Genomic DNA, 26516 nt, shown 5'->3' with positions numbered 1-26516 from the left:
AAATCATTAAATCTTACGATATTGTTGAGGAATTGCACTTACGAACTATCTTATGAACTTTTTAAGAAACGTTTTGTGTTTTGTAAAGTGTTTTGTAAATCTGGACCCTGGTCCTCTCCTGTCCTCTCTCTCTCTCTCTCCACCTTCAGAATGACGTTCTGTGGTATCGGCTGTAACAAGTACGTGGAGGCTAACATATCCCAGAAGTCTCGTACCACGGTGAAGTACACGATGAAAACCCTAGCCAGCATCGCCGAGACCATCATTTTCATCTTCCTGGGCATCTCAGCCGTGGACAAGTCTAAGTGGGCCTGGGACACAGGACTCATCTCCTGTACGCTCATCTTTATCTTCGTCTTCAGGGCCCTGGGTAGGTGCTGCCTTACTAAAACATTGATATTGTACCCAACGTTGTTAATCCACACGTAGCTGAAGGTGAATAGCAATAATATACCTCTGTGTATCAGGGATTGTAGCCCCTGGGTGAGAGTGGACCTACGAACCACAAAGAAAGGAGCACTTCTCTGTCCTTACTGTGGATTTATTTGACCCAACAATTTTTGTCTGAAAGATACTTTCGTCAGGGAGCTTGTCTGAACAAGCCTTTCGTCAGGGAGCTTGTCTGGAAGATACTTTCGTCAGGGAGCTTGTCTGAACAAGCCTTTCGTCAGGGAGCTTGTCTGAACAAGCCTTTCGTCAGGGAGCTTGTCTGGAAGATACTTTCGTCAGGGAGCTTGTCTGGAAGATACTTTCGTCAGGGAGCTTGTCTGGAAGATACTTTCGTCAGGGAGCTTGTCTGAACAAGCCTTTCGTCAGGGAGCTTGTCTGAAAGATACTTTCGTCAGGGAGCTTGTCTGAAGAGTCTTTCGTCAGGGAGCTTGTCTGAAGAGTCTTTCATCAGGGAGCTTGTCTGAAGATACTTTCGTCAGGGAGCTTGTCTGGAGAGTATTTCGTCAGGGAGCTTGTCTGGAAGAACCTTTCGTCAGGGAGCTTATTTGAACGAGCCTTTCGTCAGGGAGCTTGTCTGAAGAGTCTTTCGTCAGGGAGCTTGTCTGAAGAGTCTTTCATCAGGGAGCTTGTCTGAAGATACTTTCGTCAGGGAGCTTGTCTGGAGAGTCTTTCGTCAGGGAGCTTGTCTGGAAGATACTTTCGTCAGGGAGCTTGTCTGGAAGATACTTTCGTCAGGGAGCTTGTCTGAAGATACTTTCGTCAGGGAGCTTGTCTGAAAAAGCCTTTCGTCAGGGAGCTTGTCTGGAAGATACTTTCGTCAGGGAGCTTGTCTGAAGATACTTTCGTCAGGGAGCTTGTCTGAAGAGTCTTTCGTCAGGGAGCTTGTCTGGAAGAACCTTTCGTCAGGGAGCTTGTCTGGAAGATACTTTCGTCAGGGAGCTTGTCTGGAAGATACTTTCGTCAGGGAGCTTGTCTGGAAGATACTTTCATCAGGGAGCTTGTGTGGAAGATACTTTCGTCAGGGAGCTTGTCTGAACGAGCCTTTCATCAGGGAGCTTGTCTGGAAGATACTTTCGTCAGGGAGCTTGTCTGGAAGATACTTTCGACAGGGAGCTTGTCTGGAAGATACTTTCGTCAGGGAGCTTGTGTGAAAGATACTTTCGTCAGGGAGCTTGTCTGAACAAGCCTTTCGTCAGGGAGCTTGCTTTACACACAGATACTGAACAGAGTCTTGAGGATCCAGCGTGTATTATCAGTAATCGGGCCCCACTATAAAACCTTTAATGCCAAACAGAGTTAGATGATAAAATAATCACTCTTTCAATTAACTCCAAAAGGTGGCTGAATATCTCCTGCCCTTTATCAATTTTATTAATCTTTATTGAACTAGTTAAGAACAAATTCTTATTTTCAATGACGGCCTACCGGGGAACAGTGGGTTAAACTGCCTTGTTCAGGGGGCAGAACGACAGATTTGTACCTTGTCAGCTCGGGGGATTCCAACTTGCAACCTTTCAGTTACTAGTCCAACGCTGTAACCACTAGGCTACCCTGCTGCCCTTTATCAATACTCAATGATGAGTCTGACAATGTATTGGTATGACTTCATTTATATTGTTGTGTGGGGGGGGGGGGGGAAATAAGTAATATACTGTAGCTGATCAATACTCTCTGCTCTCTTTCAGGTGTGGTCATGCAGACCTGGGTGTTGAACTGGTTCCGTCTCGTCCCATTGGACAAGATCGACCAGGTGGTGATGTCGTACGGTGGCCTGCGAGGGGCGGTGGCATTTGCCTTGGTGGTGCTGCTGGACGCAGAACGGGTCCCGGCTAAAGACTACTTCGTGGCCACTACCATCATAGTGGTCTTCTTCACTGTCATGTTCCAGGTAAAGTATTTACTAGAGATATTTTAATACATATTTTAATACATATATTTTAGTCCAGAAAATTGAATAGGGTCTATCGTTCTATATGGAATTAATTAAGGCCAGGAGTTTTTTCCTCAAATCAAATCAAATGTTATTTGTCACATACACATGGTTAGCAGGTGTTAATGCGAGTGTAGCGAAATGCTTGTGCTTCTAATTCCTAATTCCGACCGTGCAGTCTAATATCTAACAAGTAATCTACCAATTCCACAACAACTACCTTGTACACACAAGTGTAAAGGAACAGCTGCCTCACGCTGTAGAAACAGGAAATAGACTAGTGTCCTGTCCAGGGGGAGTACTCACTCTACAGAAACAGGAGATGGACTAGTGTCCTGTCCAGGGGGAGTACTCACTCTACAGAAACAGGAGATGGACTAGTGTCCTGTCCAGGGGGAGTACTCACTCTACGGAAACAGGAGATGGACTAGTGTCCTGTCCTGGGGGAGTACTCACTCTACAGAAACAGGAGATGGACTAGTGTCCTGTCCAGGGGGAGTACTCACTCTACAGAAACAGGAGATGGACTAGTGTCCTGTCCAGGGGGAGTACTCACTCTACGGAAACAGGAAATGGACTAGTGTCCTGTCCAGGCGGAGTACTCACTCTACGGAAACAGGAGATGGACTAGTGTCCTGTCCAGGCGGAGTACTCACTCTACAGAAACAGGAGATGGACTAGTGTCCTGTCCAGGGGGAGTACTCACTCTACAGAAACAGGAGATGGACTAGTGTCCTGTCCAGGGGGAGTACTCACTCTACAGAAACAGGAGATGGACTAGTGTCCTGTCCAGGGGGAGTACTCACTCTACAGAAACAGGAGATGGACTAGTGTCCTGTCCAGGGGGAGTACTCACTCTACAGAAACAGGAGATGGACTAGTGTCCTGTCCAGGGGGAGTACTCACTCTACAGAAACAGGAGATGGACTAGTGTCCTGTCCAGGGGGAGTACTCACTCTACAGAAACAGGAGATGGACTAGTGTCCTGTCCAGGGGGAGTACTCACTCTACAGAAACAGGAGATGGACTAGTGTCCTGTCCAGGGGGAGTACTCACTCTACAGAAACAGGAGATGGACTAGTGTCCTGTCCAGGGGGAGTACTCACTCTACAGAAACAGGAGATGGACTAGTGTCCTGTCCAGGGGGAGTACTCACTCTACAGAAACAGGAGATAGACTAGTACTACTAGGATTATACACTAGTGGATGTAATGTGATAGTGGATAATGTGATAGTGGATAATGTGATAGTGGATAATGTGTGGTAGTGAGTAATGTGATAGTGGATAATGTGTGATAGTGGATAATGTGTGGGTGTGGGTAATGTGATAGTGGATAATGTGTGGTAGTGAGTAATGTGATAGTGGATAATGTGTGATAGTGGATAATGTGTGGGTGTGGGTAATGTGATAGTGGATGATTTGATAGTGGATAATGTGTAATAGTGGATAATGTGTAATAGTGGATAATGTGTGATAGTGGATAATGTGTAATAGTGGATAATGTGTAATAGGGGATAATGTGTGGTAGTGAATAATGTCTGGTAGTGGATAATGTGTGATAGGGGATAATGTGTGATAGGGGATAATGTGTGGTAGTGAATAATGTGTGATAGGGGATAATGTGTGGTAGTGAATAGTGTGTGATAGGGGATAATGTGAGCAAACAGAGGGCGGGTCTATCCGACATGGCACCCTATTCCCTATATAGTGCATTACTTTTGGTCAGGGCCCATAGGACTCTGGTCAAAGGTAGTGCACTATATAGGGGATAGGAGCCATGGGGGACAGCCAGGCAGGTAGGACAGCAGGGGATGGCTGGAGGACAGAGCAGGTTGACAGCTATTCAGCCAATGGGCTATTCTGGGTTTTACAGACTAGCTCGCCCTCGGAATCAGGGGTGAAAGTAAGGCGATCCGTGTAAAACGGGAGGGTACGCCGTGCCGTGTAAATCGTGAGGGAACGCCGTGCCGGTAAAACGGGAGGGTACGCCGTGCCGTGTAAATCGTGAGGGTACGCCGTGCCGTGTAAATCGTGAGGGAACGCCGTGCCGTGTAAATCGTGAGGGAACGCCGTGCCGGTAAAACGGGAGGGTACGCCGTGCCGTGTAAAACGTGAGGGTACGCCGTTCCGGTAAAACGTGAGGGTACGCCGTGCCGTGTAAAACGTGAGCCTATCACAATAATTAAACAGATTTCAAGAAGACTGTAGGCTATTACACTATTTATCATTACCGAATGTCAGACGCATGAAAAATGAGCGAATAGATTTGAAAACGTATGAAATATGCTCTTAATAAATGCGGAGTGTAGTTGGATGGTAACGCGGACATTTTGCCAAGGCAGAGACGAATAGCCGAGACGCTCGCTGGCATCAATGTAGGCATCAATTCAGCTCCCAAGACTTGGGCCTAATGAATGGTAATTACTAAATGTCATTCATAACACTTTCTGGGGGTTTTGGAAGTGACGGTCTCTTTGCATTTATCAAATGGCGCAGTATGGATATAGCCTGATAGATGGAATAGTCTCTGAAGTCTGGACACTGGCTGTAGTCTATTATAATATTGACTGAAGTCTGGACACCGACTGTAGTCTATTATAATATTGACTGAAGTCTGGACACAGACTGTAGTCTATTATAATATTGACTGAAGTCTGGACACCGACTGTAGTCTATTATAATATTGACTGAAGTCTGGACACGGACTGTAGTCTATTATAATATTGACTGAAGTCTGGACACGGACTGTAGTCTAGCTGGTCCGGACCGGCTGAGCATATTGACTGAAGTCTGGACACCGACTGTAGTCTATTATAATATTAACTCCTGCAGAACTAGGTGTTCCTTGCATTAAAATTATAGACCAAAAGTTAATTTTGTCTCTGGAACCAGAATGGAGAAATATGAAGCATGATGGATTGTTTTCACAGCTTTTCATTTTCTTTTAAACCCGTCAAACTGAAAATCTCCCAGGTCCGTAAATGTTCTCCCAGGTCCGTAAATGTTCTCCCAGGTCCGTAAATGTTCTCCCAGGTCCGTAAATGTTCTCCCAGGTCCGTAAATGTTCTCCCAGGTCCGTAAACGTTCTCCCCCGCTCCTCAAACGTTCTCCCCCGCTCCTCAAACGTTCTCCCCCGCTCCTCAAACGTTCTTCCCCGCTCCTCAAACGTTCTTCCCCGCTCCTCAAACGTTCTCCCCCGCTCCTCAAACGTTCTCCCCCGCTCCTCAAACGTTCTCCCTCGCTCCTCAAACGTTCTCCCCCGCTCCTCAAACGTTCTCGCTCCGCTCCTCAAACGTTCTCCCCCGCTCCTCAAACGTTCTCCCCCGCTCCTCAAACGTTCTCGCCCCGCTCCTCAAACGTTCTCCCCCGCTCCTCAAACGTTCTCCCCCGCTCCTCAAACGTTCTCCCCCGCTCCTCAAACGTTCTCCCCCGCTCCTCAAACTTTCTCCCCCGCTCCTCAAACGTTCTCCCCCGCTCCTCAAACGTTCTCCCCCGCTCCTCAAACGTTCTCCCTTGCTCCTCAAACGTTCTCCCCCGCTCCTCAAACGTTCTCCCCCGCTCCTCAAACGTTCTCGCTCCGCGTGAGAGAAGCAGAAATGAAAGAGAGAACTTTACCCGATGTCAACCTAGATTTGTCGCTGATGCGTTGATTTCGTTCTATTGATTTATGACATCATTCTGCTGATCGTGGAGTTTTTTAGTGTTCTGGGAGGAACATCAGGTTAATGACAGAAGAGAAGCTGTGTTTATCCAATTATAGACAAGTTGACTAACTAATGGCCTTCCACCAAAAATGATACGTGAGAAACGTGAGACGTAACAGCTATTCTCTCACCCGTAACGTAATAACGTGCGGAAGGGAAGCTTATACATGAGCCTTTTTTGAAGTAATTGTTTGACAATTAGATGAAAACATTTGACATTTTACATTTTAGTCATTTAGCAGACGCTCTTATCCAGAGCGACTTACAGTAGAATGCATAGATTTAATTACATTTTTTTTAAGGACTGGTCCCCCCCGTGGTGAATCGAACCCACAACCCTGGCGTTGCAAGCGCCATGCTCTACCAACTGAGCTACACGGGACCGTGGTACCAGGGCCCTATGGTAGTGTACTACTAAGGACTGGTCCCCCCGTGGTGAATCGAACCCACAACCCTGGCGTTGCAAGCGCCATGCTCTACCAACTGAGGCCACATCATTACCGGTTGTATTTATAACACATTCAAAAATAAAAAAATGTAGGCTAATACATTTTAAAAGTGAAATGCCGAATCTTCACTATTATCCTTTTAAATTTAAAGGGATTTTATGCTGTATGTATTTCCGTGATTAGACCTATAATCATATATAGGAGGTCCCTATACCGGGAAGACATGACATCTAGTCTCTCACCCCTTTTGTGTAATGGGTGCAGGTTTCTGTTCCAGCCAAGCGCTAATACATCAACCCAGTCCAGAGCTTGTTTTCTGTTGACTCAACAGTCTTGGAGAGATCTTAGCCCCCGTCCCCCCAAGGCTGACCTTGCTCTGCCTTATCCAACACGCTGTCTATTTCCTGTTTGTTGTCCTACGTTGATAATCACATGGATCAAGATGTGGTTTATCTGTGTGTTGATCCGGGTGATATCAGAACACGGGGAGGGGGCCTGGTGTGTCCTGGGGAGGGGGCCTGGGGAGGGGGCCTGGGGAGGGGACCTGGGGAGGGGACCTGGGGAGGGGGCCTGGGGACGGGGCCTGGTGTGTCCTGGGGAGGGGACCTGGGGAGGGGACCTGGGGAGGGGACCTGGTGGAGGGGGCCTGGGGACGGGGCCTGGTGTGTCCTGGGGAGGGGACCTGGGGAGGGGACCTGGTGGAGGGGGCCTGGGGACGGGGCCTGGTGTGTCCTGGGGAGGGGACCTGGGGAGGGGACCTGGGGAGGGGACCTGGGGAGGGGACCTGGTGGAGGGGGCCTGGTGTGTCCTGGGGAGGGGACCTGGGGAGGGGGCCTGGGGACGGGGCCTGGTGTGTCCTGGGGAGGGGACCTGGGGAGGGGACCTGGGGAGGGGACCTGGGGAGGGGACCTGGTGGAGGGGGCCTGGTGTGTCCTGGGGAGGGGACCTGGTGTGTCCTGGGGAGGGGGCCTGGGGAGGGGGCCTGGGGAGGGGGCCTGGTGTGTCCTGGGGAGGGGACCTGGTGGAGGGGGCCTGGTGTGTCCTGGGGAGGGGGCCTGGGGTTTATCCTGTGAGCTGGGTGTGAACGGGAGGATTTACATTTCTCCTCTAATCTACTGTAACTCCTTCTTTGCTTTTTCCCTCTCTCTCTCTCTCTCTCTCTCTGTCCCCCTCTCTTTCTCTGTCTCTCTCTCTCTCTCTCTCTGTCCCCCTCTCTTTCTCTGTCTCTCTCTCTCTCTCTCTCTCTCTCTCTCTCTCTCTCTCTCTCTCGCCCTCTCTCTCTGTCTCTCTCTCCCTCTTTCACCCCCCCTCCCCTCCCCTCTCTCTCTCTCCCTCTTTCACTCCCTCCCCCCTCTCTCTCTCTCTCTCTCTCTCTCTCTCTCTCTCTCTCTCTCTCTCTCTCTTCCAGGGTCTGACCATCAAGCCTCTAGTGAACTGGCTCAAAGTACCTCGTGCCACTAACCGCAAGCCCACCATCAACGAGGAGATACACGAACGAGTGAGTGATTCAGTTTAATGTCACATCACAGGAACAGCCGTTACGGCCTCGACTGAACGGAGACAGACTGACAGGAGGGACTCACAGATTGAGCTGCAGCTCCTCAACTAACACACACACCCACACACACACACACACACACACACACATACACACACACCCACCCACGCACGCACACACACACACACACACACACGCACACACACACCCGCCCACGCACGCACACACACACCCGCACGCACGCACGCACGCACGCACACACACACACACCCACGCATTCACGTATTCACACACACACATGCACGCACGCACACAAACACACACACACACACACACACCCACGCATACACACACCCACCCACCCACGTATTCACGCACGCACACACACACATGCACCCACTCACGCACACACACACACACACTGTGACAGATACGGGCCGACTCTCTTCTGTAACAGATACGGGCCGACTCTCTTCTGTGACAGATACGGGCCGACTCTCTTCTGTGACAGATACGGGCCGACTCTCTTCTGTAACACTGTGTCAGATATGGGCCGACTCTCTTCTGTAACACTGTGTCAGACACGGGCCGACTCTCTTCTGTGACAGATACGGGCCGACTCTCTTCTGTAACACTGTGACAGATACGGGCCGATTCTCTTCTGTAACACTGTGTCAGATATGGGCCGACTCTCTTCTGTAACAGATACGGGCCGACTCTCTTCTGTAACACTGTGACAGATACGGGCCGACTCTCTTCTGTAACACTGTGTCAGATACGGGCCGACTCTCTTCTGTGTCAGATACGGCCGACTCTCTTCTGTGACAGATACGGGCCGACTCTCTTCTGTGTCAGATACGGGCCGACTCTCTTCTGTGACAGATATGGGCCGACTCTCTTCTGTAACACTGTGACAGATACGGGCCGACTCTCTTCTGTAACACTGTGACAGATACGGGCCGACTCTCTTCTGTAACAGATACGGGCCGACTCTCTTCTGTAACACTGTGACACATACGGGCCGACTCTCTTCTATAACACTGTGTCAGATACGGGCCGACTCTCTTCTGTAACACTGTAACAGATATGGGCCGACTCTCTTCTGTAACACTGTAACAGATACGGGCCGACTCTCTTCTGTAACACTGTGACAGATACGGGCCGACTCTCTTCTGTGACACTGTGACAGATACGGGCCGACTCTCTTCTGCGACAGACACGGGCCGACTCTCTTCTGTAACACTGTGACAGATACGGGCCGACTCTCTTCTGTGACACTGTGACAGATACGGGCCGACTCTCTTCTGTAACACTGACAGATACGGGCCGACTCTCTTCTGTGACAGATACGGGCCGACTCTCTTCTGTAACAGATACGGGCCGACTCTCTTCTGTAACAGATACGGGCCGACTCTCTTCTGTAACACTGACAGATACGGGCTGACTCTCTTCTGTAACACTGTAACAGATACAGGCCGACTCTCTTCTGTAACAGATACGGGCCGACTCTCTTCTGTAACACTGTGACAGATACGGGCCGACTCTCTTCTGTAACAGATACGGGCCGACTCTCTTCTGTAACACTGTGACAGATACGGGCCGACTCTCTTCTGTAACAAATACGGGCCGACTCTCTTCTGTAACACTGTGTCAGATACGGGCCGACTCTCTTCTGTAACACTGACAGATACGGGCCGACTCTCTTCTGTAACAGATACGGGCCGACTCTCTTCTGTAACACTGACAGATACGGGCCGACTCTCTTCTGTAACACTTTGTCAGATACGGGCCGACTCTCTTCTGTAACACTGTGTCAGATACGGGCCGACTCTCTTCTGTAACACTGTGTCAGATACGGGCCGACTCTCTTCTGTAACACTGTGACAGATACGGGCCGACTCTCTTCTGTAACAGATACGGGCCGACTCTCTTCTGTAACACTGTGTCAGATACGGGCCGACTCTCTTCTGTAACACTGTGTCAGATACGGGCCGACTCTCTTCTGTAACACTGACAGATACGGGCCGACTCTCTTCTGTAACATGGTGTCAGATATGGGCCGACACTCTTCTGTGACACTGTGACAGATACGGGCCGACTCTCTTCTGTAACACTGTGTCAGATACGGGCCGACTCTCTTCTGTGACACTGTGACAGATACGGGCCCACTCTCTTCTGTAACACTGACAGATACTGGCCGACTCTCTTCTGTAACACCTTGACAGATACGGGCCGACTCTCTTCTGTGACACTGTGACAGATACAGGCGGACTCTCTTCTGTGCCAGATACGGGCCGACTCTCTTCTGTGACAGATACAGGCCGACTCTCTTCTGTGTCAGATATGTGCCGACTCTCTTCTGTAACAGATACGGGCCGACTCTCTTCTGTAACACTGACAGATACGGGCCGACTCTCTTCTGTAACACTGTGACAGATACGGGCCGACTCTCTTCTGTGACACTGTGTCAGATACGGGCCGACTCTCTTCTGTGTCAGATACGGGCCGACTCTCTTCTGTGTCAGATATGTGCCGACTCTCTTCTGTAACAGATACGGGCCGACTCTCTTCTGTAACACTGACAGATACGGGCCGACTCTCTTCTGTAACACTGTGTCAGATACGGGCCGACTCTCTTCTGTAACACTGTGACAGATACGGGCCGACTCTCTTCCTTAACACTGTGACAGATACGGGCCGACTCTCTTCTGTAACACGGTGTCAGATACGGGCCGACTCTCTTCTGTAACACTGACAGATACGGGCCGACTTTCTTCTGTAACACTGTGTCAGATACGGGCCGACTCTCTTCTGTAACACTGACAGATACGGGCCGACTTTCTTCTGTAACACTGTGACAGATACGGGCCGACTCTCTTCTGTAACACTGTCAGATACGGGCCGACTCTCTTCTGTAACACTGTGACAGATACTGGCCGACTCTCTTCTGTAACACTGACAGATACGGGCCGACTCTCTTCTGTAACACTTTGTCAGATACGGGCCGACTCTCTTCTGTAACACTGACAGATACGGGCCGACTATCTTCTGTAACACTGTGACAGATACGGGCCGACTCTCTTCTGGAACACTGTGACAGATACGGGCCGACTCTCTTCTGTGACACTGTGACAGATACGGGCCGGCTCTCTTCTGTAACACTGAAAGATACGGGCCGACTCTCTTCTGTGACAGATACGGGCCGACTCTCTTCTGTAACACTGTGACAGATACGGGCCGACTCTCTTCTGTAACACTGTGTCAGATACGGGCCGACTCTCTTCTGTAACACGGTGTCAGATACGGGCCGACTCTCTTCTGTAACACTGTGACAGATACGGGCCGACTCTCTTCTGTAACACTGTGACAGATACGGGCCGACTCTCTTCTGGAACACTGTGACAGATACGGGCCGACTCTCTTCTGTGACACTGTGACAGATACGGGCCGACTCTCTTCTGTAACACTGAAAGATACGGGCCGACTCTCTTCTGTGACAGATACGGGCCGACTCTCTTCTGTAACACTGTGACAGATACGGGCCGACTCTCTTCTGTAACACTGTGTCAGATACGGGCCGACTCTCTTCTGTAACACGGTGTCAGATACGGGCCGACTCTCTTCTGTAACACTGTGACAGATACGGGCCGACTCTCTTCTGTAACACTGACAGATACGGGCCGACTCTCTTCTGTAACACTGTGTCAGATACGGGCTGACTCTCTTCTGTAACACTGACAGATACGGGCCGACTCTCTTCTGTAACACTGTGACAGATACGGGCCGACTCTCTTCTGTAACACTGACAGATACTGGCCGACTCTCTTCTGTGACAGATACGGGCCGACTCTCTTCTGTAACACTGTGACAGATACGGGCCGACTCTCTTCTGTAACACTGTGTCAGATACGGGCCGACTCTCTTCTGTGACAGATACGGGCCGACTCTCTTCTGGAACACTGTGACAGATACGGGCCGACTCTCTTCTGTAACACTGTGTCAGATACGGGCCGACTCTCTTCTGTGACAGATACGGGCCGACTCTCTTCTGTAACACTGTGACAGATACGGGCCGACTCTCTTCTGTAACACTGTGTCAGATACGGGCCGACTCTCTTCTGTAACACTGTGTCAGATACGGGCCGACTCTCTTCTGTAACACTGTGACAGATACGGGCCGACTCTCTTCTGTGACACTGTGACAGATACGGGCCGACTCTCTTCTGTAACACTGACAGATACGGGCCGACTCTCTTCTGTAACACTGAGACAGATACGGGCCGACTCTCTTCTGTAACACTATGACAGATACGGGCCGACTCTCTTCTGTAACACTGTGACAGATACGGGCCGACTCTCTCCTGTAACAGATACAGGCCGACTCTCTTCTGTAACACTGTGGCAGATACGGGCCGACTCTCTTCTGTAACACTGTGACAGATACGGGCCGACTCTCTTCTGTAACACTGTGACAGATACGGGCCGACTCTCTTCTGTAACACTGACAGATACAGGCCGACTCTCTTCTGTAACACTGTGACAGATACGGGCCGACTCTCTTCTGTAACACTGACAGATACGGGCCGACTCTCTTCTGTAACACTGACAGATACGGGCCGACTTTCTTCTGTAACACTGTGTCAGATACGGGCCGACTCTCTTCTGTAACACTGACAGATACGGGCCGACTCTCTTCTGTAACACTGACAGATACGGGCCGACTCTCTTCTGTAACACTGTGACAGATACGGGCCGACTCTCTTCTGTAACACTGACAGATACAGGCCGACTCTCTTCTGTAACACTGACAGATACGGGCCGACTCTCTTCTGTAACACTGTGACAGATACGGGCCGACTCTCTTCTGTAACACTGACAGATACAGGCCGACTCTCTTCTGTAACACTGACAGATACGGGCCGACTCTCTTCTGTAACACTGTGTCAGATACTGGTCGACTCTCTCAGATAATAGCCGAGCCCCATGGTATTTACTGACCCAGAGACCTCAACCTTACAGTGCAGACTGTATATAGTCTCTCCCCAGGTCTCTGACCTGACTGAATAATCTTTGTTAATCCAGACTGTATACGGTCTCTCCCCAGGCTTTTGACCACTGTTTGACTGAATAATCTCTGTTAATCCAGACTGTATACGGTCTCTCCCCAGGTCTCTGACCTGATTGAATAATCTCTGTTAATCCAGACTGTATACTGTCTCTCCCCAGGTCTCTGACCTGACTGAATATCTCTGTTAATCCAGACTGTATACTGTCTCTCCCCAGGCCTTTGACCTGACTGAATAATCTCTGTTAATCCAGACTGTATACGGTCTCCCCCCAGGCCTTTGACCTGACTGAATAATCTCTGTTAATCCAGACTGTAATCTCTGTTAATCCAGACTGTATACGGTCTCTCCCCAGGTTTCTGACCTGACTGAATAATCTCTGTTAATCCAGACTGTAATCTCTGTTAATCCAGACTGTATACGGTCTCTCCCCAGGCCTCTGACCTGACTGAATAATCTATGTTAATCCAGACTGTAATCTCTGTTAATCCAGACTGTATACTGTCTCTCCCCAGGCCTTTGACCTGACTGAATAATCTCTGTTAATCCAGACTGTATACTGTCTCTCCCCAGGTCTCTGACCTGACTGAATAATCTCTGTTAATCCAGACTGTATACTGTCTCTCCCCAGGCCTTTGACCTGACTGAATAATCTCTGTTAACCCGGACTGTATACGGTCTCTCCCCAGGTCTCTGACCTGACTGAATAATCTCTGTTAATCCAGACTGTAATCTCTGTTAATCCAGACTGTATACTGTCTCTCCCCAGGCCTTTGACCTGACTGAATAATCTCTGTTAATCCAGACTGTATACGGTCTCTCCCCAGGTCTCTGACCTGACTGAATAATCTCTGTTAATCCAGACTGTATACTGTCTCACCCCAGGTCTCTGACCTGACTGAATAATCTCTGTTAATCCAGATTGTATACTGTCTCTCACCAGGCCTTTGACCTGACTGAATAATCTCTGTTAATCCAGACTGTATACGGTCTCTCCCCAGGTCTCTGACCTGACTGAATAATCTCTGTTAATCCAGACTGTAATCTCTGTTAATCCAGAATGTATACTGTCTCTCCCCAGGCTTTTGATCTAACTGAATAATCTCTGTTAATCCAGACTGTATACGGTCTCTCCCCAGGCCTTTGACCTGACTGAATAATCTCTGTTAATCCAGACTGTATACGGTCTCTCCCCAGGCTTTTGACCTGACTGAATAATCTCTGTTAATCCAGACTGTATACGGTCTCTCCCCAGGCCTTTGACCTGACTGAATAATCTCTGTTAATCCAGACTGAATAATCTCTGTTAATCCAGACTGTATACGGTCTCTCCCCAGGTCTCTGACCTGACTGAATAATCTCTGTTAATCCAGACTGCATACTGTCTCTCCCCAGGCCTTTGACCTGACTGAATAATCTCTGTTAATCCAAACTGCATACTGTCTCTCCCCAGGCCTTTGACCTGACTGAATAATCTCTGTTAATCCAGACTGTATACTGTCTCTCCCCAGGTCTCTGACCTGACTGAATAATCTCTGTTAATCCAGACTGTATACGGTCTCTCCCCAGGTCTCTGACCTGACTGAATAATCTCTGTTAATCCAGACTGAATAATCTCTGTTAATCCAGACTGTATACGGTCTCTCCCCAGGTCTCTGACCTGACTGAATCATCTCTGTTAATCCAGACTTTAATCTCTGTTAATCCAGACTGTAATCTCTGTTAATCCAGACTGTATACGTGTCTCTCCCCAGGTCTCTGACCTGACTGAATAATCTCTGTTAATCCAGACTGTAATCTCTGTTAATCCAGACTGTATACTGTCTCTCCCCAGGCCTTTGACCTGACTGAATAATCTATGTTAATCCAGACTGTAATCTCTGTTAATCCAGACTTGGGAGGGAGGGAGGGAGGGAGGGAGAGAGGGAGGGAGAGAGGGAAGGAGGGAGGGGAGGGAGGGAAAGAGAGAGAGAGAGGGAGGGAGAGAGGGTAGGAGGGAGGGGAGGGAAAGAGAGAGGGAGGGAGAGAGGGAAGGAGGGAGGGGAGGGAAAGAGAGAGAGAGGGAGGGAGGGAGGAGAGAGGGAGGGAGAGGGAGGGAGAGAGAGGGAGGGAGGGAGGGAGGGGAGGGAGAGAGGGAGGGGGGAGGGAGGGAGAGGAGAGAGAGAGGGAGGGAGGGAGATAGGAGGGGAGGGAGAGGGAGGGAGGGAGGGAGGGAGGGAGAGAGGGAGGGAGGGAGGGAGGGAGGGAGGGAGGGAGGGGACTGGGTGGCTCAGAGACATAACAAGTGTTGCCCTGATTTTGTCCAGTGCTCAGTTGTGTTGTAAATGCCAACCAGGACCACTAGATGGGGCTGCTCCTCAACTCACGGCAGCGTGGCGGTGACGCACCAGGAATGAACAGCTGAACGTGGAAAGTTTCCCCACAGTACAGATCTGGGATCAGATTCCCCTCTCCCAATCCTAACCTTATCCATTAGTGGGGGAAATGCTCATCTGACCCAGGATCAGTGTCTACTGATCTGTTACGCTGCTGCTTCTCTCTGTTCATCATATATGCATAGTCACTTTAACCATATTTACATGTACATACAACCTCAATCATCCTGACTAACCGGTGTCTGTATGTAGCCTCTCTACTGTATATAACCTCTCTACTGTATATAGCCTCTCTACTGTATATAGCCTCTCTACTGTATATAGCCTCTCTACTGTATATAGCCTCTCTACTGTATATAGCCCTCTCTACTGTATATAGCCTCTCTACTGTATATAACCTCTCTACTGTATATAACCTCTCTACTGTATATAGCCTCTCTACTGTATATAGCCTCTCTACTGTATATAGCCTCTCTACTGTATATAGCCTCTCTACTGTATATAGCCTCTCTACTGTATATAGCCTCTCTACTGTATATAACCTCTCTACTGTATATAGCCTCTCTACTGTATATAACCTCTCTACTGTATATAGCCTCTCTACTGTATATAACCTCTCTACTGTATATAGCCTCTCTACTGTATATAACCTCTCTACTCTATATAGCCTCTCTACTGTATATAACCTCTCTACTGTATATAGCCTCTCTACTGTATATAGCCTCTCTACTGTATATAGCCTCTCTACTGTATATACCTCTCTACTGTATATAACCTCTCTACTGTATATAGCCTCTCTACTGTATATAACCTGTATATAACCTCTCTACTGTATATAACCTGTATATAGCCTCTCTACTGTATGTAACCTCTCTACTGTATATAGCCTCTCTACTGTATATAGCCTCTCTACTGTATATAACCTGTATATAGCCTCTCTACTGTATATAGCCTCTCTACTGTATATAGCCTCTCTACTGTATATAACCTGTATATAACCTCTCTACTGTATATAACCTCTCTACTGTATATAGCCTCTCTACTGTATATAACCTGTATATAACCTCTCTACTGTATATAACCTGTATATAGCCTCTCTACTGTATGTAGCCTCTCTACTGTATATAGCCTCTCTACTGTATGTAGCCTCTCTACTGTATATAGCCTCTCTACTGTATATAGCCTCTCTACTGTATATAGCCTCTCTACTGTATATAACCTGTATATAGCCTCTCTACTGTATATAGCCTCTCTACTGTATATAGCCTCTCTACTGTATATAGCCTCTCTACTGTATATAGCCTCTCTACTGTATATAACCTCTCTACTTTATATAGCCTCTCTACTGTATATAGCCTCTCTACTGTATATAGACTCTCTGCTGTATGTAGCCTCTCTACTGTATATAGCCCCTACTGTATATAGCCTCTCTACTGTATATAGCCTCTCTACTGTATATAGCCTCTCTACTGTATATAGCCTCTCTACTGTATATAGCCTCTCTACTGTATATAACCTCTCTGCTGTATGTAGCCTCTCTACTGTATATAACCTCTCTACTGTATATAGCCTCTCTACTGTATATAGCCTCTCTACTGTATGTAGCCTCTCTACTGTATATAACCTCTCTACTGTATATAGCCTCTCTACTGTATATAGCCTCTCTACTGTATATAGCCTCTCTACTGTATATAGCCTCTCTACTGTATATAACCTCTACTGTATATAGCCTCTCTACTGTATATAACCTCTCTACTCTATATAGCCTCTCTACTGTATATAACCTCTCTACTGTATATAGCCTCTCTACTGTATGTAGCCTCTCTACTGTATATAGCCTCTCTACTGTATATAACCTGTATATAACCTCTCTACTGTATATAACCTGTATATAACCTCTCTACTGTATATAACCTCTCTACTGTATATAACCTCTCTACTGTATATAGCCTCTCTACTGTATATAGCCTCTCTACTGTATATAGCCTCTCTACTGTATATAGCCTCTCTACTGTATATAGCCTCTCTACTGCATATAGCCTCTCTACTGTATGTAGCCTCTCTACTGTATGTAGCCTCTCTACTGTATATAACCTCTCTACTGTATGTAACCTGTATATAACCTCTCTACTGTATGTAACCTGTATATAGCCTCTCTACTGTATGTAACCTCTCTACTGTATATAGCCTCTCTACTGTATATAGCCTCTCTACTGTATATAACCTGTATATAACCTCTCTACTGTATATAACCTGTATATAGCCTCTCTACTGTATGTAACCTCTCTACTGTATATAGCCTCTTACTGTATATAGCCTCTCTACTGTATATAACCTCTCTACTGTATATAGCCTCTCTACTGTATATAGCCTCTCTACTGTATATAACCTGTATGTAGCCTCTCTACTGTATATAGCCTCTCTACTGTATATAGCCTCTCTACTGTATATAGCCTCTCTACTGTATATAACCTCTCTACTGTATATAGCCTCTCTACTGTATATAGCCTCTCTACTGTATATAACCTGTATGTAGCCTCTCTACTGTATATAGCCTCTCTACTGTATATAACCTCTCTACTGTATATAGCCTCTCTACTGTATATAGCCTCTCTACTGTATATAGCCTCTCTACTGTATATAACCTCTCTACTGTATATAGCCTCTCTACTGTATATAGCCTCTCTACTGTATATAGCCTCTCTACTGTATATAGCCTCTCTACTGTATATAGACTCTCTACTGTATGTAGCCTCTCTACTGTATATAGCCCCTACTGTATATAGCCTCTCTACTGTATATAGCCTCTCTACTGTATATAGCCTCTCTACTGTATATAGCCTCTCTACTGTATATAACCTCTCTACTGTATATAACCTCTCTACTGTATATAACCTCTCTACTCTATATAGCCTCTCTACTGTATATAACCTCTCTACTGTATATAGTCTCTCTACTGTATGTAGCCTCTCTACTGTATATAACCTCTCTACTGTATATAACCTCTCTACTGTATATAGCCTCTCTACTGTATATAACCTGTATATAACCTGTTGTATTCAGCATTTCACTGTGAGGTCTACTACACCTGTTGTATTCAGCATTTCACTGTGAGGTCTACACCTGTTGTATTCAGCATTTCACTGTGAGGTCTACTACACCTGTTGTATTCAGCATTTCACTGTGAGGTCTACTACACCTGTTGTATTCAGCATTTCACTGTGAGGTCTACTACACCTGTTGTATTCAGCATTTCACTGTGAGGTCTACACACTGTTGTATTCAGCATTTCACTGTGAGGTCTACTACACCTGTTGTAGTCAGCATTTCACTGTGAGGTCTACTACACCTGTTGTATTCAGCATTTCACTGTGAGGTCTAACACCTGTTGTATTCAGCATTTCACTGTAAGGTCTACTACACCTGTTGTATTCAGCATTTCACTGTGAGGTCTACTACACCTGTTGTATTCAGCATTTCACTGTGAGGTCTACTACACCTGTTGTATTCAGCATTTCACTGTGAGGTCTACTACACCTGTTGTATTCAGCATTTCACTGTGAGGTCTACTACACCTGTTGTATTCAGCATTTCACTGTGAGGTCTACTACACCTGTTGTATTCAGCATTTCACTGTGAGGTCTACTACACCTGTTGTATTCAGCATTTCACTGTGAGGTCTACTACACCTGTTGTATTCAGCATTTCACTGTAAGGTCTACTACACCTGTTGTATTCAGCATTTCACTGTGAGGTCTACTACACCTGTTGTAGTCAGCATTTCACTGTGAGGTCTACTACACCTGTTGTATTCAGCATTTCACTGTTAGGTCTACTACACCTGTTGTATTCAGCATTTCACTGTGAGGTCTACTACACCTGTTGTATTCAGCATTTCACTGTGAGGTCTACTACACCTGTTGTATTCAGCATTTCACTGTGAGGTCTACTACACCTGTTGTATTCAGCATTTCACTGTGAGGTCTACTACACCTGTTGTATTCAGCATTTCACTGTGAGGTCTACTACACCTGTTGTATTCAGCATTTCACTGTAAGGTCTACTACACCTGTTGTATTCAGCATTTCACTGTGAGGTCTACTACACCTGTTGTATTCAGCATTTCACTGTGAGGTCTACTACACCTGTTGTATTCAGCATTTCACTGTGAGGTCTACTACACCTGTTGTATTCAGCATTTCACTGTGAGGTCTACTACACCTGTTGTATTCAGCATTTCACTGTGAGGTCTACTACACCTGTTGTATTCAGCATTTCACTGTGAGGTCTACTACACCTGTTGTATTCAGCATTTCACTGTAAGGTCTACTACACCTGTTGTATTCAGCATTTCACTGTGAGGTCTACTACACCTGTTGTATTCAGCATTTCACTGTGAGGTCTACTACACCTGTTGTATTCAGCATTTCACTGTGAGGTCTACTACACCTGTTGTATTCAGCATTTCACTGTAAGGTCTACACCTGTTGTATTCAGCATTTCACTGTAAGGTCTACTACACCTGTTGTATTCAGCATTTCACTGTGAGGTCTACTACACCTGTTGTAGTCAGCATTTCACTGTGAGGTCTACTACACCTGTTGTATTCAGCATTTCACTGTAAGGTCTACTACACCTGTTGTATTCAGCATTTCACTGTGAGGTCTACTACACCTGTTGTATTCAGCATTTCACTGTTAGGTCTACTACACCTGTTGTATTCAGCATTTCACTGTGAGGTCTACTACACCTGTTGTATTCAGCATTTCACTGTAAGGTCTACTACACCTGTTGTATTCAGCATTTCACTGTGAGGTCTACTACACCTGTTGTATTCAGCATTTCACTGTAAGGTCTACTACACCTGTTGTATTCAGCATTTCACTGTGAGGTCTACTACACCTGTTGTATTCAGCATTTCACTGTGAGGTCTACTACACCTGTTGTATTCAGCATTTCACTGTGAGGTCTACTACACCTGTTGTATTCAGCATTTCACTGTAAGGTCTACACCTGTTGTATTCAGCATTTCACTGTAAGGTCTACTACACCTGTTGTATTCAGCATTTCACTGTGAGGTCTACTACACCTGTTGTATTCAGCATTTCACTGTGAGGTCTACTACACCTGTTGTATTCAGCATTTCACTGTTAGGTCTACTACACCTGTTGTATTCAGCATTTCACTGTGAGGTCTACTACACCTGTTGTATTCAGCATTTCACTGTGAGGTCTACTACACCTGTTATATTCAGCATTTCACTGTGAGGTCTACTACACCTGTTGTATTCAGCATTTCACTGTGAGGTCTACTACACCTGTTATATTCAGCATTTCACTGTGAGGTCTACTACACCTGTTGTATTCAGCATTTCACTGTGAGGTCTACTACACCTGTTGTATTCAGCATTTCACTGTGAGGTCTACTACACCTGTTGTATTCAGCATTTCACTGTGAGGTCTACTACACCTGTTGTATTCAGCATTTCACTGTGAGGTCTACTACACCTGTTGTATTCAGCATTTCACTGTGAGGTCTACTACACCTGTTGTATTCAGCATTTCACTGTGAGGTCTACTACACCTGTTGTATTCAGCATTTCACTGTGAGGTCTACTACACCTGTTGTATTCAGCATTTCACTGTGAGGTCTACTACACCTGTTGTATTCAGCATTTCACTGTGAGGTCTACTACACCTGTTGTATTCAGCATTTCACTGTGAGGTCTACTACACCTGTTGTATTCAGCATTTCACTGTGAGGTCTACTACACCTGTTGTATTCAGCATTTCACTGTAAGGTCTACACCTGTTGTATTCAGCATTTCACTGTAAGGTCTACTACACCTGTTGTATTCAGCATTTCACTGTGAGGTCTACTACACCTGTTGTAGTCAGCATTTCACTGTGAGGTCTACTACACCTGTTGTATTCAGCATTTCACTGTTAGGTCTACTACACCTGTTGTATTCAGCATTTCACTGTGAGGTCTACTACACCTGTTGTATTCAGCATTTCACTGTAAGGTCTACTACACCTGTTGTATTCAGCATGTCACTGTGAGGTCTACTACACCTGTTGTATTCAGCATTTCACTGTAAGGTCTACTACACCTGTTGTATTCAGCATTTCACTGTGAGGTCTACTACACCTGTTGTATTCAGCATTTCACTGTAAGGTCTACTACACCTGTTGTATTCAGCATTTCACTGTGAGGTCTACTACACCTGTTGTATTCAGCATTTCACTGTGTGGTCTATTACACCTGTTGTATTCAGCATTTCACTGTAAGGTCTACTACACCTGTTGTATTCAGCATTTCACTGTAAGGTCTACTACACCTGTTGTATTCAGCATTTCACTGTAAGGTCCTACACCTGTTGTATTCAGCATTTCACTGTGAGGTCTACTACACCTGTTGTATTCAGCATTTCACTGTAAGGTCTACTACACCTGTTGTATTCAGCATTTCACTGTGATGTCTACTACACCTGTTGTATTCAGCATTTCACTGTGAGGTCTACTACACCTGTTGTATTCAGCATTTCACTGTGAGGTCTACTACACCTGTTGTATTCAGCATTTCACTGTGAGGTCTACTACACCTGTTGTATTCAGCATTTCACTGTGAGGTCTACTACACCTGTTGTATTCAGCATTTCACTGTGAGGTCTACTACACCTGTTGTATTCAGCATTTCACTGTGAGGTCTACTACACCTGTTGTATTCAGCATTTCACTGTAAGGTCTACACCTGTTGTATTCAGCATTTCACTGTAAGGTCTACTACACCTGTTGTATTCAGCATTTCACTGTGAGGTCTACTACACCTGTTGTAGTCAGCATTTCACTGTGAGGTCTACTACACCTGTTGTATTCAGCATTTCACTGTTAGGTCTACTACACCTGTTGTATTCAGCATTTCACTGTGAGGTCTACTACACCTGTTGTATTCAGCATTTCACTGTAAGGTCTACTACACCTGTTGTATTCAGCATTTCACTGTGAGGTCTACTACACCTGTTGTATTCAGCATTTCACTGTAAGGTCTACTACACCTGTTGTATTCAGCATTTCACTGTAAGGTCTACTACACCTGTTGTATTCAGCATTTCACTGTGAGGTCTACTACACCTGTTGTATTCAGCATTTCACTGTGAGGTCTACTACACCTGTTGTATTCAGCATTTCACTGTAAGGTCTACTACACCTGTTGTATTCAGCATTTCACTGTGAGGTCTACTACACCTGTTGTATTCAGCATTTCACTGTGAGGTCTACTACACCTGTTGTATTCAGCATTTCACTGTAAGGTCTACACCTGTTGTATTCAGCATTTCACTGTGAGGTCTACTACACCTGTTGTATTCAGCATTTCACTGTGAGGTCTACTACACCTGTTGTATTCAGCATTTCACTGTAAGGTCTACTACACCTGTTGTATTCAGCATTTCACTGTAAGGTCTACTACACCTGTTGTATTCAGCATTTCACTGTGAGGTCTACTACACCTGTTGTATTCAGCATTTCACTGTGAGGTCTACTACACCTGTTGTATTCAGCATTTCACTGTGAGGTCTACTACACCTGTTGTATTCAGCATTTCACTGTGAGGTCTACTACACCTGTTGTATTCAGCATTTCACTGTGAGGTCTACTACACCTGTTGTATTCAGCATTTCACTGTAAGGTCTACTACACCTGTTGTATTCAGCATTTCACTGTAAGGTCTACTACACCTGTTGTATTCAGCATTTCACTGTAAGGTCTACTACACCTGTTGTATTCAGCATTTCACTGTGAGGTCTACTACACCTGTTGTATTCAGCATTTCACTGTAAGGTCTACTACACCTGTTGTATTCAGCATTTCACTGTGAGGTCTACTACACCTGTTGTATTCAGCATTTCACTGTGTGGTCTATTACACCTGTTGTATTCAGCATTTCACTGTAAGGTCTACTACACCTGTTGTATTCAGCATTTCACTGTAAGGTCTACTACACCTGTTGTATTCAGCATTTCACTGTAAGGTCTACTACACCTGTTGTATTCAGCATTTCACTGTGAGGTCTACTACACCTGTTGTATTCAGCATTTCACTGTGAGGTCTACTACACCTGTTGTATTCAGCATTTCACTGTGAGGTCTACTACACCTGTTGTATTCAGCATTTCACTGTGAGGTCTACTACACCTGTTGTATTCAGCATTTCACTGTGAGGTCTACTACACCTGTTGTATTCAGCATTTCACTGTAAGGTCTACTACACCTGTTGTATTCAGCATTTCACTGTGAGGTCTACTACACCTGTTGTATTCAGCATTTCACTGTAAGGTCTACTACACCTGTTGTATTCAGCATTTCACTGTGAGGTCTACTACACCTGTTGTATTCAGCATTTCACTGTAAGGTCTACTACACCTGTTGTATTCAGCATTTCACTGTAAGGTCTACTACACCTGTTGTATTCAGCATTTCACTGTAAGGTCTACTACACCTGTTGTATTCAGCATTTCACTGTGAGGTCTACTACACCTGTTGTATTCAGCATTTCACTGTGAGGTCTACTACACCTGTTGTATTCAGCATTTCACTGTGAGGTCTACTACACCTGTTGTATTCAGCATTTCACTGTAAGGTCTACTACACCTGTTGTATTCAGCATTTCACTGTGAGGTCTACTACACCTGTTGTATTCAGCATTTCACTGTAAGGTCTACTACACCTGTTGTATTCAGCATTTCACTGTGAGGTCTACTACACCTGTTGTATTCAGCATTTCACTGTGAGGTCTACTACACCTGTTGTATTCAGCATTTCACTGTGAGGTCTACTACACCTGTTGTATTCAGCATTTCACTGTGAGGTCTACTACACCTGTTGTATTCAGCATTTCACTGTAAGGTCTACTACACCTGTTGTATTCAGCATTTCACTGTAAGGTCTACTACACCTGTTGTATTCAGCATTTCACTGTAAGGTCTACTACACCTGTTGTATTCAGCATTTCACTGTAAGGTCTACTACACCTGTTGTATTCAGCATTTCACTGTAAGGTCTACTACACCTGTTGTATTCAGCATTTCACTGTGAGGTCTACTACACCTGTTGTATTCAGCATTTCACTGTGAGGTCTACTACACCTGTTGTATTCAGCATTTCACTGTGAGGTCTACTACACCTGTTGTATTCAGCATTTCACTGTGAGGTCTACTACACCTGTTGTATTCAGCATTTCACTGTGAGGTCTACTACACCTGTTGTATTCAGCATTTCACTGTGAGGTCTACTACACCTGTTGTATTCAGCATTTCACTGTGAGGTCTACTACACCTGTTGTATTCAGCATTTCACTGTGAGGTCTACTACACCTGTTGTATTCAGCATTTCACTGTGAGGTCTACTACACCTGTTGTATTCAGCATTTCACTGTGAGGTCTACTACACCTGTTGTATTCAGCATTTCACTGTGAGGTCTACTACACCTGTTGTATTCAGCATTTCACTGTGAGGTCTACTACACCTGTTGTATTCAGCATTTCACTGTGAGGTCTACTACACCTGTTGTATTCAGCATTTCACTGTGAGGTCTATTACACCTGTTGTATTCAGCATTTCACTGTGAGGTCTACTACACCTGTTGTATTCAGCATTTCACTGTGAGGTCTACTACACCTGTTGTATTCAGCATTTCACTGTGAGGTCTACTACACCTGTTGTATTCAGCATTTCACTGTGAGGTCTACTACACCGGTTGTATTCAGCATTTCACTGTGAGGTCTACTACACCGGTTGTATTCAGCATTTCACTGTAAGGTCTACTACACCGGTTGTATTCAGCATTTCACTGTAAGGTCTACTACACCTGTTGTATTCAGCATTTCACTGTAAGGTCTACTACACCTGTTGTATTCAGCATTTCACTGTAAGGTCTACTACACCTGTTGTATTCAGCATTTCACTGTAAGGTCTACTACACCTGTTGTATTCAGCATTTCACTGTAAGGTCTACTACACCTGTTGTATTCAGCATTTCACTGTAAGGTCTACTACACCTGTTGTATTCAGCATTTCACTGTAAGGTCTACTACACCTGTTGTATTCAGCATTTCACTGTGAGGTCTACTACACCTGTTGTATTCAGCATTTCACTGTAAGGTCTACTACACCTGTTGTATTCAGCATTTCACTGTAAGGTCTACTACACCTGTTGTATTCAGCATTTCACTGTGAGGTCTACTACACCTGTTGTATTCAGCATTTCACTGTGAGGTCTACTACACCTGTTGTATTCAGCATTTCACTGTGAGGTCTACTACACCTGTTGTATTCAGCATTTCACTGTGAGGTCTACTACACCTGTTGTATTCAGCATTTCACTGTGAGGTCTACTACACCTGTTGTATTCAGCATTTCACTGTGAGGTCTACTACACCTGTTGTATTCAGCATTTCACTGTGAGGTCTACTACACCTGTTGTATTCAGCATTTCACTGTGAGGTCTACTACACCTGTTGTATTCAGCATTTCACTGTGAGGTCTACTACACCTGTTGTATTCAGCATTTCACTGTGAGGTCTACTACACCTGTTGTATTCAGCATTTCACTGTGAGGTCTACTACACCTGTTGTATTCAGCATTTCACTGTAAGGTCTACTACACCTGTTGTATTCAGCATTTCACTGTAAGGTCTACTACACCTGTTGTATTCAGCATTTCACTGTAAGGTCTACTACACCTGTTGTATTCAGCATTTCACTGTGAGGTCTACTACACCTGTTGTATTCAGCATTTCACTGTAAGGTCTACTACACCTGTTGTATTCAGCATTTCACTGTGAGGTCTACTACACCTGTTGTATTCAGCATTTCACTGTAAGGTCTACTACACCTGTTGTATTCAGCATTTCACTGTAAGGTCTACTACACCTGTTGTATTCAGCATTTCACTGTGAGGTCTACTACACCTGTTGTATTCAGCATTTCACTGTGAGGTCTACTACACCTGTTGTATTCAGCATTTCACTGTGAGGTCTACTACA

The 26516-nt window shown here is 45.9% G+C and overlaps 1 protein-coding gene across 1 annotated transcript in view; it reads left to right on the top strand.

Moving 5' to 3' along the window:
* slc9a5 (solute carrier family 9 member A5) overlaps nucleotides 1–26516 on the top strand; it is a 100290-nt gene that overhangs the window by 60438 nt on the left and 13336 nt on the right. The window contains exons 7-9 of the mRNA XM_082969909.1: nucleotides 150–370; nucleotides 2136–2338; nucleotides 7943–8032. Of these exons, the coding sequence (XP_082826035.1) occupies nucleotides 150–370; nucleotides 2136–2338; nucleotides 7943–8032 (514 nt within the window). The remainder of the gene's footprint in view (nucleotides 1–149; nucleotides 371–2135; nucleotides 2339–7942; nucleotides 8033–26516) is intronic.

Source organism: Salmo salar, chromosome 26 (genome assembly GCF_965601325.2).
Source record: "Salmo salar chromosome 26, fSalSal1, whole genome shotgun sequence".
Lineage (NCBI taxonomy): Eukaryota > Metazoa > Chordata > Actinopteri > Salmoniformes > Salmonidae > Salmo > Salmo salar.
The sequence above is the reverse complement of the archived record's forward strand: the minus strand, read 5'-3'. Positions and strand labels throughout refer to the sequence as shown.